This window comes from Podarcis liolepis (assembly GCF_965112155.1).
Source record: "Podarcis liolepis genome assembly, chromosome: 14".
Lineage (NCBI taxonomy): Eukaryota > Metazoa > Chordata > Lepidosauria > Squamata > Lacertidae > Podarcis > Podarcis liolepis.
In genome coordinates, this window is record NC_139569.1 from 24,499,187 (window position 1) to 24,517,057 (window position 17,871).

General features: G+C 48.8%; 1 protein-coding gene across 2 annotated transcripts in view; it reads right to left on the bottom strand.

Moving 5' to 3' along the window:
* CASKIN1 (CASK interacting protein 1) overlaps positions 1 to 17,194 on the bottom strand; it is a 116,232-nt gene extending 99,038 nt beyond the window's left edge. Inside the window, exon 1 of one of the 2 annotated variants that reach the window (XM_083473948.1) lies at positions 16,685 to 17,194. In XM_083473948.1, coding sequence (XP_083330074.1) covers positions 16,685 to 16,778 — 94 coding nt within the window. In that variant the 5' untranslated portion in view covers positions 16,779 to 17,194. The remainder of the gene's footprint in view (positions 1 to 16,684) is intronic. The other variant, XM_083473947.1, reaches the window with a different exon arrangement.
* Between the last annotated feature and the right edge of the window lie 677 nt (positions 17,195 to 17,871).

The following is a 17,871-nucleotide window of genomic DNA, read 5'->3' on the forward strand; positions in this document are numbered from 1 at the left end:
GAAAAAAGGTAAAGATTGGCAGCCGCTGTTCCATCCTCTCTTGTTTCAGCCAAACCCACAACTGGCCCTCCGAATTCTGCCCAGAATGAAACTCGGAAATAAGTTTTGCCAACCCTACTCTATGTGCAGGGAGGCTGTAACTACTTTGCACATGTTCAGAGTTGCTCTTCTGCGTACAACACACACTAATCCACAAAGGTCTGGGATCTACTGATAACAGTAAACTTCATTGCCTATTGAAAGGAAGAGTAAATATAAACAATTCTATGACGCCTGAAGACAGGCAACAGAGGATTATCCCACTGTGCTAATAATACTGATTATTTCTTTATTTTTTAATCTAGTCTAAGGATGCTGCTGCTGCTGCTGCATAACTGATTTAATGAATAAACAGGTAATGGTACCAGTGACCCAATACGATTACAAAATGGAGGCAAGGTACCAAACAAATAGTTTGGAAGCCATTTTACTGTCTCCACCTACATGATAAATAGATCTATTTGTGTACTTGAAAATTAAAAATTAATAGAAAATCATCATCCTCATTATTATTCATATATATATATATATATATATATATATATATATATACACACACACATATGTAGCTGTGATTCCGGCATTACCAGGGGTTGGAATAGATGACCCTTTAGGTCCCTTCCAACTCTGAAGTTCTATGATTCTATGTGCCAATAAACTATCCGTCATTCTCAGACAGATCAAACTGCCAAGGGGGTGAAGGCAAGACGGGGCCCAACTTCTCTCTCACCCCCTGGTGACAGAACCCTGAATCTCCAGAAATGAGAGCATCTGCCTCCCGGCAGAAGACCCAAAGGAACATGCACCAAGGGTGTGTTAAACCAGGTCAGTGAGAGGTTCTGGAGGGCCAGACAGCGAGGTCTGGAGGGCAGGATTTGGCCAGCGCTCCAGAGGTCCCTCCAGAGGTTCTCAGGAGTTTGGTTTTGACTGGCGCCCCCCCCCAAAAAATATTTGAACAACACATCTCTCCAGATCGCCTGCGGTGCTTGTTAGTGTACTGTCCAATTATTTCAGCAGCAGGATAAATCATGTAGCATCATTATTTTTACAAAAGGAGGCAATTCAGCAAGGGGAGAGAGGAACAGCACTAGGAGAGGAGTCTTGACAATCTGGAATTCCACCTTCTCTGAAGGAAGGAGCAGCCCCGCGGTCAAGGGCAAAGGCACAGCTGGCATCCCTTGCTTTCTCCTCAATAACAAAAAGTTAGAACTTCAGCCCATAAAGCTCCTAACCCACCCGCCCCCTCTACTTCCATTACAGAATCATGCTTGGTTTATCATTCACAGAATCACAGAATTGTAAAGTTGTAAGGGTCCTAGCCCAAGCCCCTGCAACACAGCTAAAGAGTCCCTGACCATCCAACCTCTGTTTAAAAACCTCCACGGAAGGAAGGTGTGCTGCTCCAGACGAATCCAAACCAATGGATTCAAATGACAAGGAAGGAGATTCTGACTCAACATTAGGAAGAGCTTTCTGATGGCAGGAAGTGTTCGACCGCAGAATGGACTCCCTTGGAAGGTGGTTTGTCTGTTGGAGGTTTTTAAGCAGGAGTTGGATAGCCACCAGTCATGGATTCTTTAGCTGTGACTCCTACATTCCAGAGGGTTGCACTGCATGACCTTTAAGGGTCCCTCTCCAACTCTAGAATTCTATGATTCTTAGGACACGGGTGGCATTGTGGTCTAAACCACTGAGCCTCTTGGGCTTGCCGATCGGAAGGTCGGCGGTTCAAATCCCCATGACGGAGTGAGCTCCCGTTGCTCAGTCCCAGCTCCTGCCAACCTAGCAGTTCAAAAGCACACCAGTGCAAGTAGATAAATAGGTACCACTCTGGCGGGAAGGTAAACACTGGTTTCCCTCACAGTGTTCTGTTGCACCAGATTTAGTCATGCTGGCCACATGACTCTGAAAAGCTGTCTGTGGACAAATGCCAGCTCCCTCGCTGCGACCCCAGAGTCGCCTTTGATTGGACTTAACTGTCCAGGGGTCCTTTACCTTTTTTTACCTGTACGGTTCTATATCATGAGTGGCTCAACCCTCGCATGGCAGCTGTGAAAAGAGCAACAAATTTGGCCTCTCATTTGAAAATGAAAACTTACACCAATAACATCCTCCTTTACACACACAACCAGTGACCCCAGTTCCCTCCTATCAGAATCTGTACCACCCCATCACGGCCAGCTCCCATCATTGCTTCCTACAAGATACACTTCTGCCACAACGTCGCAAGGAGAACATTCAGAGCTCTGCAAAGCCTTTTCTGGGTTTCATTAAACACGGCTGCCGGAGGAGGAAGTTATTAAAGTGATCAAATGGAACGAGGAAACCCAGAATTAACTGACAGCCGCAAGAGAATGGAGGGTTCCCTCAACCAGCAGAGACAGAACATGACAGGTTTGGAAACAGAGGCTGGCTGGGAGGGAAGCGCAGACTCCCCTGAAGACTGCCAGCGAAGGAAGGCTTGGATTTACGTTCACACTCAATACTCCGCATGCAAACGGGCATTTGGAACTGCCCTACACCAAAGTCAGGACAGTGGCTCAGCAAGCTCACGACTGTCTACACTAACTGACAGCAGCTCTCCAGGTTTAAGAGCAGGCATCACAGAATAGGTTAAACGGGGTTTTGAACAAATGTGCAATTAATGGTTACTGTTTTGAATGGTATTTGATTGTTATATTCCTTATTGGGTCATGCAAATCACTATTCTGAATCATGATTTTTATAGGCTATGGAACTGAGGATGAGTTTGTGGAACCAAGCAGGGCAGCTCCAAAAATTTTGGGAACCACTGATTTAAAGCAGTGTCAGATTTATAAGCTATTCACCAAATGGCTCCTGAAACCTAGGTTATAGGCACCATAATGGAACATCTAGGGGCTGGGTTTCCCCCCCCCCCCGGTAAAATTTTATTATTGTCATTGTTGCTGTTGCTGTTGTTAATTTCATTTCTATACTGCTTCATATTATAAGGAAGAAATCTCAGAGTGGTTTACAATACGTTGAAACATCAAATAAAACAAAATGTGCCTGGCACTTGTCTAATTTCTAACAGCGCTCTCAAACCCTTTCACCAAGCTTGACCTCAATATCTCCTTCCTGTTCATCACCACTAGTTCAGATGTCAATAGTGAAGTTAGGGTTTTTTGCGTTTGCCATTTTCCTTCCCATTCTTGGAGAGATCCTTTCAGAGCCCCTTGCAATCCCTTTCTGCTTTAACCTCCCTGAACAATTTGGGGCCATCTACAAACTTGGCCACCTCACCACTCACCCCTAACTCCAGATCATTTGAGAACAGCTTAATTGGGAAGTAAAAGAAAACTTTGGCACATTCCTCCCAGTCAACATTGGGCCAACAATAACTTTCTCAAAGGGAGGTTGATTTGGGCAGAGGAGCCATTGTTCTAGTTCGGAAGAACAGTTTCCACTTGGCAAAGGCCTAAGAAGGATGTCAGATCCTAATCTATAGTCTTGCTGCAGTAAACTGGCTTTTCCCATCACCTTTTGCTGATCTGGGAACATAAGAATACAATAGCTGCAACAAATCAGATAACTGTTTGTCTGGGTGCTTTTTCGGGGTGAGGTTTCTTATTCTTATTTTTATTCATTTAATTTCTATATCGCTTTACGTTTTAAAGAAAAATCTCAAAGCAGTTTACAACACCTTAAAACAACAAATAAAACAATCCAGAATAAAACAAATTCAAGCTTCAATGAAATATTTCAGATCATTCTCTAAGCGACATTTTGCTTTCCTCAGTTGCCAACACCCAGAGATCTCCACGTGGTCGCAATTGGACCCACACTGGTCACAAAATGCGCCTGGCACCTGGCTAATTTCTAACACTGCTGTTGACCTGTGTTTTAATCTAGTTTTTATCTTATTGTTAATGTTAATAAATTTTTGAAGGTTTTCAATGGTCGTCTTTTTGCCAATAATTCTGTTGTTCAATTCTTTTTGGCAAACCACTTTGAAGTCTGTTTGTTTTGACAATTAGGCAGTATACCAATTTTATGAAATAAATATTAAGGGAAATAAACTGAGCTGTTCCTTCGCCTCTCCTTTGCTTGCACATTCCTTTACCTCCGCTAAGAAGGAGAGCACATTCCAATCCTGTGGATGTGCTGTATCGCAGCATCTGTGTCGCGCTTTTATGAACAACCTGGATCCCAAAGGAACAGAGAGTTTGGCATCTGCATATTTATAAGCCTCTGCATTATTCAGCTAGGCAAATGAAATGGCTTTGAAGAGTGAAAGTGGGCGGTGGGATGCAACCTGTCTCCATCATTGGAAACAGCCCTTCTTGACCCCTTGGCTGCATCCATCCATCCCACATTCACACACAAACACCCCTCAAAAGCTGGAAGAAGTCAAGCTGCACAAGAAATCGAGAGATCATAATTCAAGGGAGCCGTTCAGTCAGCAGCAACAGGTGTCCAGTGCAATCGATGGAAACCTCAAATGCAGAAAGGTCACAAAGACATCAAAACCCATCATGCAGTGCTCCTCAGCTGCCCACTCAAATCTATTTCAACCGTTTCCATAGCCTGAAACTCAAAGGCAGGTTTCATGGGATTTCCAGACAGACTCTGTCCTTCCGTTCAGACCCAGACCTGCTTGCCTTCCCTTGGGTTTCTGCATCACCAGCCCTCCAGCCATGCCCAGGGAAGTTTTTTTTTTTAGCTACCTTGAGCATCTTCCCACTCCAAACAGCAGCCACTTATGCCTAGGAGAGCTTCAGCAGTTAACCCCCGCCTGCCCTATTTCCAATGCCCCTTCAGAAGCGGTTAAGGCATTGCCGTTCATAGCTCCATCCTCATGCTGTGAAGGGATGACTCTCATCTTCACCTATGGCATGGAAGGCGGCACAGAGACAGTGCGCAACATTTTCATGGAATCATAGAATTGCAGAGTTGGAGGAGATCCCACTAAGGCAAAGCTCTTCCTCAAAATTTGACCGATTGATTCAACTCCAGCCTGAGCCTTTGCTGCACTGTGAATGCTGTTTGGTCCTGAGAGATGCATTGTTTTTACTGAGCATGTGAATTTCGCACCCTGTTATTAGGAATGTGGCCCCTGCCTTATAATGAGCCACACCATTGGCCCATCAAGCTCAGTGTTGTCCAACAGTTCTCCAGAATGTCCTAGTCTTACCTGGAGATACGTGCCAGGAATTGAACCTGTGACCTTCTGTATAAAAGGCAGATACCCTACCACTGAGCTAGGGGCCCACAGACTGCCCACAAGTGATGCATCTTTTGAAAAGGCCCCAGCCATTTCTCTCTGGGTAGCAGAGCCCATTGAGTTTTCAAGGGGCGACAAGCAATGATGTCCAAACATTGTAAGATACAGAAACCAACATCATCCTGGTGATGAAGATGCCCCACCTTCCTCTCTCAAACAAACTCTCTCCATAAGTGCTGAGTGTATTCACTACTGGATCTGAACATTCATCTTGCATGGAGAAAACGAGTGAACTCTGCACATGCTCTGCACATGGCCCACCTAGTCCAGCATCCTGTTCTCACAGAGGTCAACCAGATGCCCCAATGGGATAGGAAACCCGCAAGCAGGATCCAAGCACAAGAGCCCTCTCTGCTCCTGCAGTTTCCAACAACTGGCATTCAGAAGCATCGCTGCCTTTGACCATGGACGCATTGTATAACCATCATGGCTAGTAGCCACTGATAGCCCTGCCCCTCCATGAAACCGTCCAAAGGTTGGTGACCACCACTGCCTCTTATGGCAGTGAGTTCCATAGTTTAACAATGCGCTGCGTGAAGAACGACTTCCATTTCTCCGTCCTGATGGGAACAACCTGGCTGTACGTATAAATGGCAGGTTTGGCTAGGCACAGAGAAGTGGGGCGGTGGGGAGCAAACCTGCACCAGGAAGCATTGCTGCAAACTGGCAAAGCCTTCTGTAAATGGTGGCACCAGCGCTCTCACCTTCTAACAAGATCGCACCGTCCTACAGTCCTCCAGGAAATCTGAGCACGCCAGCTCTTGCAAGTGAGGCTGGCAGATTAACGCAAACACTTCCAACTCGATTAAGGGGTCTTTCCGCCTGAGCATCTGAGCTTGACAGGAGCAGACTTTGTGGGGTCTGTGCCTGCAGGGTCCTGGGCCCACGCTTTCCTCCCCGCTAGGAACCCGACACACCTTTGCAATGTGCGCGCACACAAACGCCTCTCTTTCAACCTCTCTTTTCCGGTAGGAACAAGAAACATTGTTCGAGAGAGCTTTAACATTCAAACACAATAACAAGAAATAATCGCCCCGATGTAAGGACGGGCTCCTGCTGCAGCTATCATGGCTAAGCTGCTTTGGGGAGCTTTAAAGAGATTGTTGGGAGCTTTAAGACAATTAAAGGGGAAGAATCAAGCAGCACGACTAACAAGGAGAGCACTTCATGGCAAAGCAGTGGCGCGGGGGGGGGTGGCAGCACCTGTCTGCCCACCCCATAAAAACATACAAAGAATTCTGCCAGGTCATTCCAAAGGCATGCCCTGGAGTTTGGAACTTTTTTCCAACTGGAGGGCCACATTCCCGCTTAGGAAACCTTCTAGGAGCCACTACCAACTCCCCATCCTCCATCCAGGTAAACTACAGCCATCATCACAGAGCAGGGACACATTCCAGGCAGTCACAGATACAAGAATCTGCTGGTTTCATTTCCTCTCTGTTTCTCGTTCTTCCAAGCTTTACTTCAGTCTGCCTTTTTTTTTGTTTTAGGAAAAAAAGGTGTCGGTGCCCAACATGAAGTTCTTATACAATAAATGCCACATTTTAACCGGGGGCGGGGGGAGAGAAGGTGCTGATACAGTGTACCCTTGATTCGCCCCAGAATAAAGGCACTAACACCGTGCATTTTCATAAGTTACTTTCACTAATATACGCATTTACATGCACATTTTACCCTAGTACAGTGCGTCCCAATTTTCCCCTCCCATGAACCACTTGAAAATTGCTGAGGGTCTCAACAGACCACCTAACGACTTTTCTGCCCGTTGCAGCAATTGTACTGCGCTGTGCTAGACAATGGATAGTTTTTAATTGCATTTTTATTGCTTCTTTCATTTTCTGCTAGATTGTATTTTCTTGTACTGCAATTTGCATTCCATGGAATTCAAACTGTATTAATACAGGAGAATGCAACATAAGAAAGCAAAGAAGCAATAAAAATGCAATTAAAAATCAACATGAATATCTATTGTGGATCACCTGAATGAAGCTCATGGGCTGCTGGGGGAGCCACAGTCCAAAATTTTGGAACAGCTGCCCTAGAGTAGGCCTTTTTTTTGTACACCTTCCTTGGCTAGAGAGCTGCACTGCAAAATTCAGAGAAGTGCAAATTTCAAAGGATGGTTGTGTTCAGCTGGTAGAGCATTAGACTCTTAATCTCAGGGACAGGGTCAAGTGTTCCAGCTCCACATTCTGCAAAAATATTCCTGCATTGCAGGAGATTGAACTAGATTACCCTTGTGGTCCCTTCCAGCTCTATGAATCTGGGTTCTGGTTCTCATACTCTTTTAAAGGAGTGTGAATTAGGTCGGTTTGCCTTTAAATGCAATATGAATCTTCCCGCTGCCGCCATGCCACCGTGGCGCGATTTCTGTTCTCATCCTGAAGCAAAGTTCTGATCCCGAGGTACTATTTCTGAGTTAGCGGAGTCTGTAACCTGAAGCGTCTGTAACCCGAGGTACCAATGTATAGTGGTACCTTGGGTTACAGACATTTCAGGTTACAGACGCTTCAGGTTACAGACTCTGCTAACCCAGAAATAGTACCTTGGGTTAAGAACTTTGCTTCAGGATGAGAACAGAAATTATGCGGCGGCAGCAGGAGGCCCCATTAGCTAAAGTGGTACCTCAGGTTAAGAACAGTTTCAGGTTAAGAACGGACCTCCGTAACGAATTAAGTTCTTAACCCGAGGTACCAGCGAGTGATTCTTCCGGCCTTTCCCAGGTCCTACCAGTGACAGTGAAAGAACAAAGCTCCCACGGCAGACTGGAAGAGACAGAGGCCATCCCCAGAGAACACTCTCTGACCATGAATAGATCATCCATTCACACATGCAGCCATGTCAAGCACAGCGTTAGCTGGGCACGTAAACACAGATGACCACAGACCACAGGGGGAGGGCTGTAGCTCAGCGACAAAGCATCTGCTGAAGTCCTGAGTTCAAATCCTGGCATCTCCAGGTAGGGCTGGGAGGGACTCTTGCCTGAAACCCTGGAGAGCTACTGCCAGTCAGTGCACTCCCAGCAGTGTACAGTGAATTAAAAGCACAATTAAAACCCCCACCCTGCCACCAAAGTATCGTGGGAACTGTAGTTTACCCCACACTACCCTTGACAGCTCCCAGGATTCTTGAGGTGTGTGTGCTTTAAATATATGGTGTATAGGCAGACAGTAATGTGGAAATTCATAAATTCCAAATTTTTTGATACTGGGGTGGGGTGGGGGAACCTGTGCACTTCTCATCCCCCCCCCCCAACCCTGAGTGCATTTTGTTATCAACCTTCATAAGACTTTGGACGGCTACCTTACATGTCACAATCTCTTCCTAATGCGGAGATTATCAGGAATGCGGTGGGTGGAGTGGGAACCATTGTATATATGAATTAGCAAGGTTTGCAATCTGAAGATGAAAAAATCTGCTGAGTATCTAGCTTAAGGGGGGGGGGAGCTTTCCCAAAAGAAAAATTGTCAATACCTGCAAGGTATGTGTACGATAATGAGGCCCTTTATTGTAAATAAGAATAATCATTTCCACACATTTCCAATCCCCAAACAGATCCTTACTGAACAGTGTGTCTGCGCCTCATGGTAAGCCGTAGTTAAAGGTTTCTTGTGCATGAACAGAGTGCCCTGCTTTGCTCCACCCTGATAGAGTGGGGGAAACAAACCATGGCCCTTGGCTTTGCACTGCGTCCAAACTGGGGACTGTGGGGTTTTTTATCTGAAGCCAGAGTTTGTTCTTGGCTTTTCTGCAGGAAGCAACCCACAACCCCAGTGTTATGTCAGGGATCTTTGTCCATCATTCCCACTTGCTAGCAGCAGAGGGATCACCTCTTCACAGGAAACTTTTAACTATGACTTAGCACAAGGATGGGAAATCTGTAGCCCTCCTGAAGCTGTTGGACTCCAAAGTTGACCATTCTGGACCATTGGCCAGGGTGGCGGGAGCTGATGGGAGCCAGGACTCCAACAGAACCAGTGCAGCATAGTGGTTAGCGTATCAGACTAGGGCCTGGGAGGCTAGGGTTCGAATCCCCACTCAGCCATACAGCATACTGGGTGACCTTGGAACAGCCAATGCCTCTCCGCCTAACCTACCTCACAGGGTTGTTGTGGGGATTAAATAAGGAGGGAGGAACCCTGAATGCCACCTTGAACTCCTTGGAGGTGGGGTATAAATGCAATCAATAATATACAAACAAACAAACAGCATCTTTAGGGTCACAGGCTCCCCACCCTTGAAGTTACCATGATGTACAACTGTAGCTAACTAGGTCCTGAATCTCACCCTCGTGTCCTGGCACAGAGACCCTGCAGCTGTGGCTTCGGAGCAGTCAATCAGTTGGTTGCCAGTGGCTAAATCATGATCACTTCCAGGCAGGGGAAATTTACCAAGCCTGGTTCTTATTTATATTTCCTGCAGGCTGCAAATTACTAACACAGGGTTACAACAGCCGGAAGCTGAGTAAGAGAACCTGGAGGCCAGCGCTTCTGGTCAACTTATTTGCAAGGCTGAACTTGCCAACACAGGAGCAGCCAACATGGTGATGCCCCTCCTCAGATGTTGCTGGACTTTGGCCCCCTCCAGTGTGGTGGTGGGGTTTTTGCAGGTGTTTTCTGCAACATGCCACTGGTGCAATAATAGTGCATTAGGGGTGGATTTCTGCTGGGTTGTCCTCATATCATTCTGCTTTGCCAGTTGTTCTGAGAAGCTTCCCTCGCATTATAGCTGTCCAGAGGGGTCCACTTTCAGAAGAACAACTCAAAGCCTCGCCATGTTTGTGAGCTGAAAAGTTACAGGGTGTCAGCGGGACATGTGCAGATCATACATGAAGCGGTGTGGCCTCTGTGAAACTTTTGCAGGTGCAAGGGGTGTTAAAAACGGGGTCACAGAATCATAGAATACAACTCTACGCAGAGCTGTAGCTCCATAAAAACAATTAAACAATTGTAGAGTTGGAAGGGACCCAAAGGGTCATCCAATCCACCCTCTAAGCAGCTTAATGCCATCATGAGCTCAAATGAGCATGAATGCACAATAAGGACATCTAGTGGGGCCCTTTGAACTCTTCAACCCAAGCCAGTATGACTAATAATCAGAGATTACTGGAGCAGAGTTAGAAACTCAAACAGGCACCAAATGGCTCATTAAACCAAGGTTACAGTCTCCAAAATGGAATGTCTAGTTGTCATTTTTGGGTAAGCCCGCTCTAAAGTCTTATTTTTCAAATAATAATAATTTTATTATTTATACCCCCACACCCATCTGGCTGGGTTGCCTGGCTGTGACTGATTCTCAGTTAAACATCTGGCTAGTTCTGATGACTACCTTGAGCTAGTTTAAAAGTTTTGAGAACTTAAGGAAGAAAAGTCACTTGATTTAGGGAGAGTCCACACATATATATTGGCCTATTCCAATGTCTTTTTATTAATGGTGACTGCTCTTGCTCAGGCTGCACAGAAAAAAACATTTTGATTCCAGAAATTAATTCCAACTGTGCAGATAGAATATAACTGATAGATTCGGCAGGATGTGTTGCTAGTGTGTGGTTCTCCCAGGATGCACCTCCAGATGGTAGAGATGTCAGGTGCCATCCTGATGCCCAGGTATCTTCATTTGGAAGCAAGTGCTCAATAGCCAGGTGCAAAATGCACCTGGCAAATTTCAAACGCTGTACTGGAGTTGGAGTCCAACACAATTTGGAGGACACCGTGCTAGTTACTACTGTACAGAAGGGTGACATGGCTGGATCAGGCCAACGAGGGCAAACCTATTCCTGCATTCTGTTTTGAGAGTAACCAACCCCTGACAGACAATGTGGTGTAGTGGTTAGAGAGTTGGACTAGGGCTCAGGAGAGCAGGGTTCAAATCCCCACTAGGCCACAAAGCTCACCTAGTGACCTTGGGCCAATTGCTGCCTTCTCTCAGCCTAACCTACCTCACAGGGTTGTTGTGGGGATTAAGTTAGGAAGCAGAGAACCACGTGCGCTACCTTGAGCTCCCAGGAGAAAAGGCAAAAAAATGAAATAAACCAATGGGAAGCCTCAATGCAGGACCTGAGCTCGACCACAGTGTTCTCCATTGATTCTCAGCAACTGGTGCTCGGAGGCGCACTGCTTCCAACATTGGAGGGAGAATGTAAGCAACATGGCTGGTAGCCACTGACAGTCTCATTCGCCTCCATGAATTTCTCCAGACCTCTCTTAAAGTCATCCCAGTCACCTTGAGCAGACTCGCATATTTCTTCTCACCGCGACGGCTGCCTTCCGACAAGTGCGATTAGCCCCAAGCGCCATCTCAAACTTGGAGCCGCAGAGGTGGACAGAGGTCATCTTGGTAGCTGCATGGCTGATCTCTCCACCCGGCCCAGATCAACTTTGGCTGGAAAGGGGGAAGCAGGGAGCTGTTTGGCCACAGGGTGTGGCAGAGCCAGCAGGGGTGCCTCAGCCGCACAGCAGCCCAACCGGGACATCTAACTCATAGGAACGCAAGAAGCTGCTTGATATACAGAGTCAGATTCTTGGTGCATCTAGCTCAGTATTGCCTACAATGGCAGGCAGCAACTCTCTGGGTTTGAGGCAGGAGTCTTTTCCCAGCCCTCCCTGGAAGTGATAGAGACTGAACTTGAGATCTTCTGCATGTAGAGTGGATGCTCTGCCACTCAGCTATGACCCTTCCCCAAATCTGGAAGGGAAGCAGAGAGTGCTCGAAACTAACCAGGCACCAACTGCATTCTGCAACAGGCAACCAGCCTTTGGCGAGGAAGCGGACATGTCTGGTTGTCAGGTTTGGCAACTAACATCTCCATCCGGCTGGCTGGCACCGATGCCATGCCAAACCAGTCAGCTGGCTTGCGGGACAGCACGGCATTGAAACAATCGCCACTTCTGGTGCCGTGCTGCTGCACGAATCAGTGGGTCTGCAGGGCAGCACGGCACCAAAAGAAACACATATTTTAGTACTTTGTGAGCCAACCAATTCATGCAGCAGAACAACCCCAGCTCCTCTTTCGGTGCTATCCCTAGGCATTCCGTTATGGCGACTGAAACCTAGGGGTAAGGTGCCATCTGGCTCCTAGCTTTTATATCTCAGTTTCTACCACTAGGAGCAGACTATAATCCCTGACCTTAAAAGTAGGAAAAAAAGCAAAGTCAGCCATCGATGGGAGAAGGATCCCACTGTCCACAAAGCTTGGTTTGACTACCAAGTCTAGACAAAAACAGTGGCACTTAAGGCTGACTCCATATCACAGGCTCGGAATTGCTCTCAACAACAGCAATAATAATAATAATAATAATAATAATAATAATAATAATAATAATAATGGTACAAGCTTATTTTGCCTTCAGAATTATGATAAGACCCAGCTAGAACAACGTTAATGAAACTGGGGGGGGGCATCATAAAATAGAACCAGCTTCGCCTTTTCTGCGGTGTGGGGTCACTGACCCACAGCAGCCCTGACCATATCCAGCTAAGAGTCTGGGGGTGGAGATGGCTCCCATCGAATAGCTCAGGGCTGTAGTGCCTAGATAAAATATTTAATGGGTAGGGGGCAGAAGAGAGACCTCTTCATCCCCACATGAGGCCTGAGTATCTGGGCATCTACCCAACTCCCATCTCCTGCTTATTCCCCACACAAATGAGAGGATAGGCCTCCCCATTTCAGAGCAACCACCAAGAGCCCTTTCACCTGATTTTGTAACTGACCTCATGTTCTGAGGTTAGTGGATGAGTGTGCAGTGACAGGATCCAAGAGAAGGGCCTTTTCAGTACTGGCTCCACATCTGAAAAATGCTCTTCCTACTACAGTCTATCTAACTACTTTTTTTTTTTTAAGCAAATAGTTGACTCCTTCTAGCAGGCTTTTGGATGAGGGTATCTGTGACCAAAATAGCATACGAATAACTTGACACTACTGCTTATTATGAATTGTATTTATATCTTATTTCTTTTGAGTGTGTATTTTATTGATATTATGTTACACACAGACATTGTGTTGTTTAATATGTTGCAAACTGCCCTGCAGCTTTTTGACAAAGTGTGGTATATATATTTCTAATATGAATAGAATAAGGGGCTTTGGGCAATCCCAGTCCCTCAAAGGATAGACCCCAGTATGATGGACCAGAAATCTCACATGCATTCTGTCCCTAAAAGCATTCCCCCAGCTGCTACAGGATCCCTTCATTCAAAATAAATACATAGGTTTCAAGTGGGGAAGAGCGGCTGTTATTAGGTAGCGCCAGAGACGAGAAGCCCTCTTGGACAGGGGTCGCAGTCGAAGGATTTCCAATTTGGAAGCAGCACTTCCAGGAAGCGCAAGTCGGTGCATTCCTGTGTGCGAGCGTGAAGAAGCCCAACTCAAGGCTGCATCACCTGCAATCACGCCCAGGTCTCAGAGGCGAGAAGTGTTTGTCCAAAGGCCAAGAAAGCTGCAGGAGCTCAGCATTTCTGCAAAGTCCTGGCATTGGGCAATTGACGCTGCAACACGCACACACCCATTAGCTGGGAAGCACAGCAGGCTGCACAAAGCAGATTTCCCCCATCTCTCACACAAACACAGTGGGCTCAGTCCCAAATAGATGGTGGGGTGAACAAACCCCCTTTGAGTGTCACGCATGCAAGAAAAGCAATATACAAATAAAAGGACAGGCTTCTGAACTGCTGTCGACCAAGGCAAGAATCAGGTAATGTAAGGAAGGAAATCCCTTGTAAGGGGAACAAGATCCTGAATCCCATGGTGATCTGCCTGGAAAGCAAACCCCAGACCCATTTGCGGCAGAGACCTTTTCAGGGGCACCAACTCAGGCAGAGCATTCCAAGATCCCTTGCACTGCTGCATGTCACACACCCCACCATACTCCATGGCATTGTAAGGGACTCTTGGGGCAAACCGTTTAGATTACATGGTATGGAAAATATATTGTGCTGGCCTGGGTGGTCAGCAATGAGGGACATGAAACCAGCTTGGGAAGGTGGGCTAAAGGTAGCAAGCCCCTCTCAACAGCAACTGTTTCTGCCCAAGTCCAGGAAACTGCTTTCCACCAAGTCCATCTAGCTCAGTATTGTCTACACTGACTGGCAGCAGCTCTCCAAGGTTTCAGAACATTCCCAGCTTTAAATGGAGACGCCGGTGATTGAACCTGGGACCTTCTGCATGCAAAGCAGATGCCCTACCACTGAGCTGCAGCGCTTCCAAGACCAACATCCCTGCTAGGGCAACTTTAACTCAGCACCAAGACCTGCTTTGATTGCAGCGCTTTTCTGGACCAGGAAGCTACAGCTCCCCCAAGCACTAAAACCCACCATTTAACCTTAGTTTCTCCCAACAGTTTGCTTGGGGTTGGACAAAACACAGAATTAAATGAGTTGCCCCTGTCTAGAGGAGCACAAGGGAGCATCAGAGTACGAGAGAGACAGAGAGACCTAGTAAGCCATTTTCTGCTCGGGACTAACTCATACCTAAACCCAACAACTCCCGCAATAACCAGGACTACTCCGCTGCCCCCCAAAAAATGCCTAAGGACCCCTCCCAGGCTGGAGTTTTCTGTGACATCTCATCAATGGAAATAACATATTAGTAGCAGATTCATACCAGACCATCCACATGTCACTCTGCTTTTATCCATTGTTCTGCAATTGTCCCCCAATGTTACCGCATTATTGCCATCCAGAGGGGCACTCTTGCGCTATAGCGCAACCAAAGTAGAATGACACACCACTCGGAAACACTTGTGGCATGAAAACTTACAAGATTTCAGCAGGAAAGCGTAGGACATGCACCGCTGGGCAATGGAAGCCGTCTGACCGCTGTGAAACTTCTGCAGTTGCAAACTGTTCTAAAAAGAGGACGACGTCTAACCACTCTGAGCGCAAAACATGACAAATGCACAACCAACAGGATGTCTGGAGGGGCAACAAGTCTCCAGATTCCCAGGCCTCAGCCTTCCCAGCCTATTTTCAATGCAAGGCTCAAATGCTCCATACATCACAGAGTATTGACCGGGAATCCACACACACATCCGAGGACCAGCCAGATGGAGTTCCTCCCACTGCGAGCCAGCGATGCTTTCAAATGGAGTGGAAATCTGATACCTCTTCTAGAAATTGAGCACCAATCTGATCCCAGTTCCCCCTAGCTAAGATGTCACAGGCAGCTCAAAAATCAGTTCCTTCTCCGCAAAAATAAAATAAAATCTAGCCATCCTTGCACGCGGCTACAGGAAAGCAGTTCAGAAAGGACTGGCCAAGTCAGCTATACAGGTGAAAAATTACGGCCACACAGCTCCCCTTAGAGCCAGACCTAGCCCAGAAAGGGCCGCTCGTTCCGGGCCAAGAAGGGAAGGATGCCCACATCCCCTTGCCAGTCTAACACTTATCAAAGTGCAGAAGGGAAGCCACAGCGGGCACCTCTTATCTGGAGAGCGGGCAGAAAGCAGCGTACTACAACCCAGGGATGGGTATGGCGCCAGAGGCACTGCACACGGCCTTGGCACTCAGGCACCAGCTCCCTCCAGGCACTCGGAACCACTTTGCCCTCGCAGAGCTCTTCAGCCTCCCTTAATCCACTAGGTGCCAGCGCCAAGGCAATTCTCTGCTATGTCGCTGATATCAAATAGAAAGCGCAACCTGGGGCAACAGCCACTGGCTAACAGGAGAGGAGCTCGTCTCTCACTCAGTTGCACTCGAGAGTTCAAAGCCAGCAGGAGAGACACCCCAGTGGCTAAGAATGGCACCTTCCTTGCCACCCCCCCATGCCAGTTTGCCATGTGAGTGGGCAGGTGGGTGTGGAGCAGCAATGTGTGGCGAGGCGAGTAACGCTGAATTTCATCTCGCCTCCCTCCCCCCCAAAAAAACACACACACATCACCAGCGTAAAGCCTGTTTACATGGGCCAGCAGCGCTGAGAGTCACTACAGGGTGGCACTGTGGAATGCCACAACATCCAGCCTTGTTTAGGCAAATGCCCCTTCCCCCAGCAGCCCTGGACACCCCCTCTCCGGGGGGGGGGAGGCGTTGGGCTCAGAGCCAACTAAAACCCCAGTGCCAGCCTGGAATAAGGGAATGAGCAGGAACCATCCTGGCTGGGTGTGGGTGAATATCTGGGGGGGGGGTCACGGCGGGGGGAGGGGCAGCATAATGCAGAAGAGCAGCAGCAGCCCCCTCCGCCCCACCCTCTGCAAAGCGGTTCCTGATGCCATCTGGGGAAGGGATCCTTCCCCTAGACTCCCTCCCCCCACCCACCCCAGGAGCTGGGCATCCATCCAGGCAGAAGGCGCGCTCTGGGTTGCATCCCATTCCTATTTTTATTCTTTCAAAGGCCAGGCAGGTGGGGGAAGAGGAATTAAATCGAGGAATTAATTGGGGGGGGGGAGGAGGATAGCGCTGGTCACTCACTGGCTTTGCCCGGCTTGGGCCTCTGCAGCAGCTTCTGCACCGCCCCGATGTCCTCCGCCTTCACCGCCTGCATCAGCTCCTGGTCTTTGCCCATGGCGAGCGCGGGGAGACCGGCCCCCGGGGGCGCGGAGGGCCGGAGGGCGAGGGGCGCTCAGAGCCCGCGCATCCCCGCCGGCTCGGATCGGGTCCCGGGCGGGCGCGGAGGTGGGGTGTCGCCTTCTCCTCCTCCTGCGGCGGCTGCAGATGCTGCGCGCAATGGAGACGCGCGGCGGTGGCAGCGGCGGCCGGAGCGCAGCGCCTGGCGGGCGGGCGGGCGGGGACCGGGCTCGGCTGATTTGCGGCGGCGCCGCGGCGGCTAGCGCTGCCCGGCTGCGCTGGGGCTCCTCCCGGCTCCGGCTCGGGCTGTTGCCGCCGCCTCCTCCTCCCCTGGTGGCGGCAGCGGCGAGCCCTCCATGGTCCGGGCGCGCTGGAGCTGCAAACGCGACGCGACGCCTCGCCGCGCTCTGCTCCTGCTGCTGCAGCCGCCGCCGCTCCGGAAGGAAGGCGGATCCCGCCGCAGCCTCGCCTGGGCGGGGGGCCGAGGGCGGGGGGCATCCGGGCGGAGCCCCCACCTCTGCTTCCCGGCTTCCCTCCCGCCTCTTCTCCGCCGAGGAAGCTCGAAGGGGTTGCCGCCGCCGCCGGGGTGGTGGAGGAAAAGGGGAAGAGCAGCGGCGAAGGGCGAGAGGGCCTCTGAGCGCGTGCAGAATGCCCGGCCTGGAAGGACGGAAAAGAGGGCAGGATTCGACGTGCCCTCAAAGGCCTTTTCGGGGACGTTTTGAGAAAGACCAGAGGGCAGCCAAGCATGTGCAGAGAGTCTCGAAGGGCTGGGGTCCGCTCTCTCTCGTTCGCCCCAAAGCACCTGGGCTAAAGTGGGCTATCGACGCAGAGCTTGAAAGGTCTTGCCCAGTGCCAGGGATGGTAGTTTCTGAGCATAAGCAGAGGACGTTCTTGAACCCGCAGCAAAATTAAAGGGCACCTGTAGGAGGCGGTATTCGGTCTTGCAGCAGGAGTTTGCAGCAGGTTACTTAGCGAGAAGGAAAGGCTTCTGCTGTCGTTTTGTTTGTTATTTTAATGCTGGTCATTTATTTATTGGCTAAATTTATATACTAACTTTCTTCCAAGTTGCTCAAGGAAGGGGAGCTGGTTCC